The 10,419-nt window shown below is 37.2% G+C and overlaps 1 protein-coding gene across 2 annotated transcripts in view; it reads right to left on the bottom strand.

Annotated features, from left to right (window-relative positions):
- Nucleotides 1-1,472: 1,472 nt before the first annotated feature.
- Nucleotides 1,473-10,419, bottom strand: part of Mybpc1 (myosin binding protein C1) — a 93,869-nt gene continuing 84,922 nt past the window's right edge. For both annotated transcript variants that reach the window (XM_042693283.1, XM_042693282.1), the window contains 3 exons: nucleotides 9,482-9,618; nucleotides 6,504-6,690; nucleotides 1,473-1,721 (listed from right to left, as the gene is read on the bottom strand). In XM_042693283.1, coding sequence (XP_042549217.1) covers nucleotides 1,621-1,721; nucleotides 6,504-6,690; nucleotides 9,482-9,618 — 425 coding nt within the window. In that variant the 3' untranslated portion in view covers nucleotides 1,473-1,620. The remainder of the gene's footprint in view (nucleotides 1,722-6,503; nucleotides 6,691-9,481; nucleotides 9,619-10,419) is intronic.

The raw sequence follows: 10,419 nt of genomic DNA, 5'->3' as shown, positions 1-10,419 counted from the left end.
AAGATTGTCATTTGCAGGGAAATGGATGGACCAAGGACAAATCATGCTAAGTGAGGTAAACGAAGCTCAGAGAAACAAATGGCATGTGTTTTCTCTCATATGTGGGAGTGAGATCTAAAATATAACTAGACAAAATAACCTAGATAGGACTCTAGGCATCCTTACACAAACAAGTAGATTAAAAGAGGAACCCATAGGTGCAACTTCTCTGAACATCTAAAATACTATTTATCAATGCAGGGAGATGGTGGCTCACACCTGTAATCCTAGCCACTCAGCAGGCTGACATCTGAGGATCGTGGTTCTATGTTTGAGTAGGAAAGTCCATAAGATTCTCATCTCCAATCAACCACCACTGTGGACACACTGGGAGAGCCCTAACCTTGAGCAAAAATGTTCAGGGACAGTGCCTAGGCCCTGAGTTCAAGCCCCAGGACCAGCACAAAAGAAAAAAAAAACTCTACATAATGGTAAAAATGTTTCTCAGTTGCTAGGTTAAATAAAGTTTCTCCCTCTCAAATCTAACAAACCAATCACTAAATGGGCAAGGGAGCTAAAGACAGACTTTTTAGAAGAAGAGATAAAAATAGCAAAGAAACACATGAGGAAAGGTGGTTCATCCCTGGTCGTAAAGGAACTGCAAATAAAAACCCCAGTCAGAATGGCCTATATTTTGAATGCAGACAACAAATGCTGGCAGGGATGTGGAGAAAGAGGAACCCTATTGCACTGCTGGTGGGAATGCACACTAATACAACCACTCTGGAAAGCAGTCTGGAGGTTCCTCAAAAAGCTAAACAGAGATATATCCTATAACCCAGCCGTACCACTCCTAGGCATCTAACCTGAACAGGAAAGTCTGTGCAACTCTTATCTCCAGTAAACTATTCAAAAAAGCCGGAAGTGGCACTGTGGCTCAAGTGGTAGAGTACTAACCTTGAGCACAAGAAGCTCAGAGACAGTGCCCAGGCCCAGAGTTCAAGCCCTAGAACCAACAGGGGGATAAAAAGAGATGGATTTTTAAAAATTCTACTGTGATATATTGTATTGTGGGTTTTGTTTTGTCTTGTTATTTTGTGCTGGTACTAGAGCCTGGATGCTGTCCCTCAGCCTTTTTTTTCCCCCCTCAAAGTACCAGCTGAGTCATAGCTCTTCTTGTAGTTTTTTGGTGGTTAATTGGAGATAAGAATCTCATGTGAACTTTCCCTCCTAGTAGGCTTTGAACCAAGATCCTCAGAGCTCAGCTTCCTAAGTAGTTAGGATTACACGTGAGAGGCACAGACACTCAGCTTTGTACTAGATTTCTCCTCTGGAAAAGAAAAAAATAATCTACAATGATTTTAAACTAAAACAACTGCTTTTCTGTGTTCTCTAGTTTATGTGTGTCAGATACAGTGATTAAACACAGACCCAAAATAACCCAAGCACTGACTACAAATGAGATTGGTTTGCAATTTTTTTTATTTAGGCAATCTGTGCAAACATTATTATTATATTTCTCTTTAACATTAGGAAGAAAGAAAATGACCACACAGGGTGTGGTTGGAAACCAGAAACCAAGTTTTCTTGTTTTCAACCAGATTTCAAAGCAGCAGAGGTTTGAGAGTCAGTGCCTTGCTGTCAGTATTCCTCTGGGTTGCTGGATTGTAAGTCTCGCAGATATGAATTAATTATGTTTGGAGGTACACCTTGCAAGAGGAGCCTGCAGAAGGACAGCCCACCTGAAAGGGACAGAAAGGAAAGGAGGGGAAAAATCAAAACCCTCTATATGGAAAATGGATGAAATAATTGTATGGGACTATCTGCCTGGAGTGACTCATTCTATTCCTACATTCATTTAGTCCTTCTGTGGAAATCTCTTCCTGGGTTTAGTTCACTTAGGTTTCAAACCACTTGACATCTGAAGGTAAAGCAAGTTCCCAGAAGATCCATAGCAATTTATTTCCCTTACCATTGTTTAATCTTACTTTAAACTCCGAAATGGCAGAGATACTTATTGCTCCTTGAGAAGGTTGTATGACTGAGTCTTCTATGGATGATTACGAGTTTCTGACCAAATGGCACACAATAAATGCACATTCTATGATGGGTCAGTGGGAAGATGTATTTTTAGCTTACTTTAGTGTTCTTTCTAATTAAGCACAACAGGTTTTGATTCAAGCATATTGGAGAAGTTAAAATAGGCATTCCCTTTAACTTTGGCCATTTATGAACAGTCAAAAGCACAAAAATGGAAATCTTTTGTTAAAAATAGAAAGACTGAAGCTGGGTATGGTGGTGCATGCTTGTAATCCCAGCACTCCAGGAGTCTGAGCCAGGAGAATCAACGGGTTGAAGCTAGCCTGGGCTACATAGGGAGACCCTATCTTAAAATAAATAATAAATCAATATGAGAAATACCTAACAATGTTGCATACCTACCTTAAGAGTTTCTGAATTATATTTAAAAAGAAAAATGTCACCCAGGAGAGAGCCCATTAACCACAAAACTACATAGTCCTTTTTAATGAAGCATTTCACTACTTGCTAATAAATTCATGACCAGACCAAAAACAGCATGCTCTTCCAACATTTCTAAAACTTCTTTAATAATGCAAATTTGAGAAAGTCATTCTCCTTTAAAAAAATTCAAGTCACATAATGGTAGAAATAATGCCACTTAAGAACATGTCCATTCCTTGATGCAAAGAATCCAGAATGCACTACATTAAATGCTTTTCTTCATGCTCTACTGCATGCAACAACATGCTTCCTGTCAACAGGAGGGTGTGGTGAATAAACAAGCTGTTAATCTCAAGACACGGGAGTACAAATGAGAGCTACAAAAGTTAGTGATTTGGGGGGGAGTCTATTTTCATTGTATCACATAATGAAAATCATGCCATACTCCACAGGCTTGGTATGGCTTATGACAGTCATAAGCTTCATATGCCAAAACCATATGAAAGCTTACCTTAGATGACAATATACATTCAAAAATCCTTACTGTGCTACAACTAAGGAAAAGAGAGGAGAAAGAGAGAAAGAGAGAGAAAGAAGTTGTAAGCATTAATAAAATGCTACACCAAAGTTCAGTACTTGTTGGAGATGAAATTATTGTCATGATTATAATGAATAGATTTCATTAATCCTTAGTCAAGTGAAAGATGTATGAAAATAAAAGCACATAAAAGGAAAGGTGAGGATCCAGTCACTTCAAAGGAATCATTAATATGAAAAAATTTATTAATATGTACAACCACTGTGCCAGAATAAGTGACAAAGCGAATCTGATGGTATAGTGAATAAATATTTATAATAAAAGCTTCCAAACCATTAGCTTTAAAAAGAACACCCTACAACATATATATATTGTGTTTTTCAACAAAAGAAAAACAAAGACAATATACCAAATGTTAGTGTTCATATATATATGTTGGAATTCCAAAAGGCAAAATTTTCAAGTGTACTTATTGAGACTAGTATATTCTGAACTGATTACATACCACTGGTGTAAGTGAGTGGAAGTTGTGGAAGTCTTAAACTCAGGCTACAAAGTGACTATTTTGTGTAACCTACAAAACTTTAGAAGAAGAATTCTTATTTCTTTCCTCTTCAAAGCTGACACTACTTCTGGAAATCCAGGAAGCCCAATACTGTCACTTAGGTATAGATCTACATTAGAGATTCTATCACTTGCTTACCCAGCACCGAAGAACTCTTATTACTTCTTCCAAATGGGATGAATTGCACATGTATGATACGACTGGTTTATTAACACATGTAGAGAATCCTAAACTTTTCTTTCCTTTTATATTAATAAACAAATAAACTGGGTTTCCTAAAAATGTCCAAAATAGGTTATAGATGTTCTACTGATGAATTTGTAATTAGAAAATTGTACATATAATACGTTTCAGATAATTTATGTTTCTATGTATCCTCCCTCAACCAAATATGCAAGGCTACTTTTCTTTTTTCAATTTAACAAGTTTAAAATGCTTAGTTTCAGAATTTCATCATGAAGCTGCTGTAAATTATCTTATAGGAGAGACACATCTTTCTGCCTTTGAAAAATGAAAAGTTGAACTGTGTACCCTCCTTTCCCAGTCCTATATAAAATGAGATCATCTTCCAAGGTAGCTTTCCGGCTTTATTAATGGGGGCCATGTGGTGTAGTGTTTAATTTTCTAATAAAATGTATGACTTAATATCCTTGAACAATTTGGCCTTCATTGTTCATGGCATAAACATCGTATGCCATGAGCTGCTAAGAAATACAATTAAAAGCAAAAAGAAAGTCAAGCTTTACATGCAAAGTGCGTTTCATGTAAGAGGAATGGAACGGAAAGTAGAAATATCCAGTGGGATATGAGTTTTGTAAACCTGTTGCTGCCCCTCCAGGAAGACTGGTTGTCCAGGGGTATTTACTCCTTGATATATCACTGCAGAATTAGAATATGTGTACCAGTATTTATTTATTCTCAGTTGGCATTCTTACCTTTTAACACAGTTCTTATCAGAAACCTTTTAGCAGAAACCATTGTGATATTAAATAATCTTGGCTTTACTTTTTAGGAGCAAAAACTTTTGTCAACAAAGCACAGTTGGTAATTCATCATGAACTTATATATTAGAATACAGTATTCTATTCTTACTCTAGTATTTGATTCAATTACTATACATACAATTAACTCTATATAATATTATAGCTATAAACATAACATTGTTTGCATTTATGTAAGGCCCTAAATATCAAACCACTTATAAAAGAATCATTTTATGCCAATGACAACCTTTAGTATTTTTCAAAGCATGACTATGTAGTAGTTTCACAGTTGTTGTTTAGGAGATGTTGAAACTTGTGTCAATAATACCTTGGAACTAATGAGACCAGGAAATCTGAAAACAGATGTGCAAATATTACCTTATTCATCATTTAGAGCCAATTAGAAGCTTAAGGCCACAGTGTTTAAATATGTAGGAACTAAACCAATGGTATAGTTTGAAATTTTCTAAAAATATCATATACCTTATGAGATACAAGTAACTTTTTTCTATTACTCAATTATGTACCTACTACATCATATGCCTGAGGACTAATAGAAATCCTAAGAAAAAAAGAAAATTTATAAAAGGATATTGCCTTGTTCAAGAACTTTCTTGTGCCATAGTTACATTAAATTTAGAATTAGAAAACTAAAAAAATTCCTCATTGCCAAGAGGTAGGAAAAAGACCTTGATTAACATAGACTAACAATTTAATATAGTTAGGAATGATAGAAAACACAGTAGGATCATGTCACTATTATCTCAAAGTGATGATTTTCTGTAGGAGTTCTACCATGTCTTAAAGTAGGGTTTTATCAAGAATAAATTCAGGGGCTGGGAAGTGGTTCAGTGGTAGAGTGCTTGCCTTGCATGCATGAGGCCCTGGGTTCAATTCCTTAGCACCACATAAGCAGAAAAAGCCAGAATGTGGCACTGTGGCTAAGTGGTAGAGCACTAGCCTTGAGCTGAAGAACTAAGGGGCAGTGCCGAGGCCCAGAGTTCAGGCCCCACAACTGACCTAAAATATAAAATAAAAATAAAGAATAAATTCAGAATAAAACAGAGTCAATAAGAAAATTGATTAGGATAGCAATATATGCCTGGCACTGGTGGCTCACATCTGTAATCCTAGCCACTCAGGAGGTTGAGATCTGAGGATCGTAGTTCAAAAACAACCCAGGCAGCAAAGTCCATGAAACTCTTATCTTGAATTAACTACCAGAAAACCAGGAGTAGAGCTGTGGCTTAAAGTGGTAGAGTGATAGCCTTGAGCAAACGAGCAGGACAGAGCCAGGCCCTTGGTTCAAACCTCATGACTGACCAAAAAAAAAAAAAGGTCGGCAGTCTATGTTGAGATTTTTCCGATATAAATCCAATGTGTTTTCTTGGATTTGGTTGCCACATTTCTGAAATGAAATGTTTATCTATACATAGATATTCTCTGGTTGTCAATTTTGTGCTATATATGTACACTATAGTCTATGGGTATGATACCACTCAATAACTTAACAAACCAACCCATAATAAATGAACAAACCAACCCATAAAAATGTAAAAAAAGATTCCACAGCTTAGTTAACTTAGTAAAAAAGAAGGATGCAAATTCCTTAACTGCAATATTGGTTTTGTGGTAGGCTCCTGTTTTATAGGTGGGCTATGTCAGCAAGGCCATAACCCTTGGACTTTATTTACTTTCATCATGCTCAATACTTTATCAATATTTCAGCGAAATTAATATTGCTTTAGTTAAGGAGAATTTCAAAAGACAAAAACAAAATCCTTGAACAAGTAAAGCAGAGCCAAAGCAGAATGTAAAAACTTGCCTTCTCTCTCTCTATTTCTTCCCTCCCCCACCCATTACCATTGCCCCTGCCCCAGCTGAAACATTTTGGCAACCAGTTCAGATTTCATATGAAGAACCATCAGTAAATGACTGACTAACTTTAGTTAGTGTGAGGCCTTGGATGGCATACCTTTCACCTCCAGTTTGCATTCAATCTCCACTGTCCCAAGGTCATTAACAGCTTTGCAGCAGTAAGTGCCTCCATCATAGGGGCTAGGCTTGCGAATCTCCAGAGTACAGACTCCCTGGTTGCTGAACATTCTGTACCTTGGATCATCCACAATAGCCACTTTGTTTTTCATCCAGGTTATTTTAGGCTGAAGTTGAGATGGAAGAAAGTGAAATCAGAAACCTGCCTGTTGTGATCTATCGTCAAATCCGGGGACAGAACTTAAAAGCGTGGCTTAGAGGAAAAGCACATCTAAGAAGAATAGACTGCAACCCAGGCAACTGTTTCCCTCGGATTAAATTCTGCTTAGTGTTTGGCAAGAAAGCAGATGAGCAGTTGTGAAGCCATGTTTGTGCAGCGGGAGGCTCTAGGACAAACTTCCCAGAGTCAGGCACATTTCAGTTCGATTGACATGGGTCTGCAACATCTAGTTATACAAGATGAACAAGTTTGGATACTGTTCAGCGCAAGATGTTTGTTAAATCCTCACACCAGTGCACCTGCAGTATAGACTACTTTGTCTATTAACTTTATTTTTAAGACTTGAAAAAGCGACCTCCAAGGTCCAGCTCTTCTCAAAGACTATGTGTCACTGAGCATTTTTCAGAGAATGTGAAAAGGTGTCATGACTGTCTGACTTTTTCTACTTCTTTTTTCTCCTGATACGCTCTCATTCTATATACACCTGCGTTTCAGGTCACCTCCTTCTGACCTCTGTATTTGTCATCATTTGAGAGGGCACTTGCTCCATGCAGGTGATCCAAGATCACTAGTGACTCAAGTCGTCAGGAAGGAAACGCCTTTCTCCTGGACTCCTGATCTATGTTTGTAATCACTGACTCTTCACTCCCTTTGTCTACACTTTCCCTCTAAACACACACACACTCTACATTCTCTCTACAATTCTACTTTTCATATTAGTTGGCCTTTCTCAGAACCTAGACATGGCATCTTTTCGTTTTGTTTTTTTTTTTTTCACATATTCCTCTTCCTCCTTCTGTCTCTCAATCCTTTTGGTCAGTTATAGGGCTTGAAATCATGGCCTGGGCTCTGTCTCTGAACTCTTTTGCTCAACTCTAGCGCTCTCCCACTTTGAGACACAGCTCTGCTTCTGGTTTTCTGGTGGTTCCGCAATCCTCAGATCTCAGCCTCTTAAGTAGCTAGGGTTACAGGCATGTGCCATCAGTGTTCGGCTTCAGTATTGTTGATTAATTCATTAATTAACTAGTATGCTAGTACTACAATTTAAACTCAGCACCTCACACTCTGGCACTCTACTAACTTGATCTATTCCTCCAAACTGGCTTTTTGCTAGGTAACACAAGATGGAGTCTCAAACTGCCAAAGCTGACAGTGAACTTCCGTCTTCCAGGTCTTAGGCTCCTGAGTAGCTAAATGAACCACCAGTGCCCAATTCTTTTTACCTTTCAAATAGGAGCATTTCTTGAGGCTCATCCCTTAATTCTCGGAGGCTTTTCACTCACTACCCTCTTTCCTCAGCCATATTCCTTTCTGAAGCTTTAACGCCACAAGGTCAAATGAAGCACCTTTATGACAGGACTCCCAGACTGAAACAGATCTGAACTTGTTCCTAAGCTGTGGGTGAAATTTTCCATCTGCTTCCTTATCCTTCCCACTTGAATGTACTAACAGGACTTCCATTTGCATGCTGGCTAGCATCTTCCTCCTGTGCTTCATGTGGCTTCTCCCTTTAGCTTCCCTATTTCTTTTCAAAATATGCATAGGGAAACAGTGTCATTCAGGGATGTTTTGCATACACAGGCATATGTGTGTGCGTATGCATATATGTGTGCATGCATTTATGTTAGAGATGCCACGTTATTTTTTATTTTAAATGACAATATGACAGATGTAATTTCTCCCATCTAACTCTCTGAGCCCTTACCAAAGCACATTTATAGTCTGTTTTTCACTATAGTGTAATTATTATTTAATCATTTACAGGACTCTTGATGCATCAAGATGGCCACCTAATTTTTCAGGTGAAACAATATTGCTTCCATTTTCTCACTTCTCAATTCGGTTAAAATTAAGTGTTTTTCTTTTTCTTAGAATCTACCCCTTGGAAGAGGGTAGAATCTGGGCACTATATGTGCCTGTGAATCAGTAGACTCCTTACTGAGTTGGTTATCTTGATAAATAATCTTTGGGGGTGAGACAGTTTTTATTAACTGCAAGATCACTAATTATATCATGTTTTTCAGGACAGTTTATACTGGGACAAATAGGTTAAAATTGAACTGATTGGTATTTGCATTTAGGTTTGAAAGAAAAGAATCTGTAGTAAAAGCTATGTGATATATAATTTGTCCAGATCAGTTTTCATTTGGGGGAAAGGAGCTCTAAAATATCTCTCGAGCAGTTGTTACTCACCAAAAGAAAGTTCTCCAGACGGAGAATTATTGGGAAACTATGTTGTGTGGTGGTGAAAAAGAAAAGCTCCCTAAGGTTTTGAAGGGAATAACTCTAAAAATACTTACATGGCTAAGTTTACTTGGTACAGTTAAGAATTAAACTTGTCAATTTTATCATTGCTGTCACATCTGAAATAAACTTATCTGATGTCTAGTAGTGAAAAAAAAAGATCTACCCCTTAATAAAGAAATATAAACAATTCCACTAGTACATTTGAATAGCATTAGTATGATTATCCACCAACATCACTGTCTGCTTCCTTCACACCCCACAGCAATTAGAAGGGCCATTGATATTATTACTTATAAAATTATATGCTTGCTTTTGTAATTAAATGAACATATTTTATTAGCGTATTAGCTTGCTTATGTAATTAAATGAACATATTAGCATATTAGCTTGCTTATATAATTAAATGAACATATTATAAAATGGCAAATAAAAAAGAGGAACTTTAGGGTCAACTCTTAAGATTTACATAATGGGATAGAAAACCACAGTACCTTGGGGTTTCCTCTCACGCTGCAGTTCAGGGTGGCATTATAACCAGCTATGGCGTAGGTGTTCACCAAAGGCTGAGTAAACATAGGTGCCTCTGTGAAATCAAAGTCTTCATACACTGGATTTTTGTAGATTTTACCTTAAAAATAGTATTAAAATATGTATAAAATACAAATTGGCCTGAGGATGTATTATTCTTGGCATACTTTATTCCTGATTGAAACTTCCCTGAAGTTAGGAAAACAGGAGCAAATGCCACATGACATGACGTATATTCTGAAGGACACACATGCGTAGCTGGTCACCTTGGAGACAGAAAGGCAGGGAGGTGATCCGACACTGAAATGGGTACTAGGAGGACTTTGTTGTCTTTCTAAATATTTCGATCAGATATTTGTTCTAATGTAAAAATACTACAAGGAAGGCTTTTAGGAGAGTGATTTATAATAAAAATGAAATCATAAAGATATGTTACCTTTTTTCTTCCTCTACAGAGACTATCCCATGTATGGCAAATACTGAAGCTGTTCAAAAATAAAAGTAACAGAAGGAAATCCCCAAACCATCTCCTTTTCCCTGTCTCTGTGGCATTCGTCTCTTATAGGTCCATTTGCCCAGAAATGAGAATGAGTTAAAGCTATATTTGTAAATTTGTACTAATAAGGAGAAATGGGGAAGAATGAGTAAAAGGGGTGACATTGATCAAGATGCGCTATACTCATAAACTGAATGGTGGATTGAAACCCCTTTGTGCAACTATTTGAAGATAATTTTTAAAATGCAATAAAATTTCCCTTGAAAAAGGTACCTCTTAAGACTACAAGTTTCCTTGAACACATAATTTTCCAATGGAGGTTGGCTATTTTCTTTTCTTTCTTTTCCTTTTTTTTTTTTTGGTTGGTCGTGGGGCCTGAACTCTGGGCCTGGGTGCTGTCCCTCA

The sequence above is a fragment of the Dipodomys spectabilis genome, unplaced genomic scaffold (genome assembly GCF_019054845.1).
Source record: "Dipodomys spectabilis isolate Male_0828 unplaced genomic scaffold, ASM1905484v1 ptg000163l, whole genome shotgun sequence".
NCBI classification, from domain to species: Eukaryota; Metazoa; Chordata; class Mammalia; order Rodentia; family Heteromyidae; genus Dipodomys; species Dipodomys spectabilis.
Note: the sequence above shows the minus strand (reverse complement) of the source record. Positions and strands in the feature narration are given on the sequence as shown.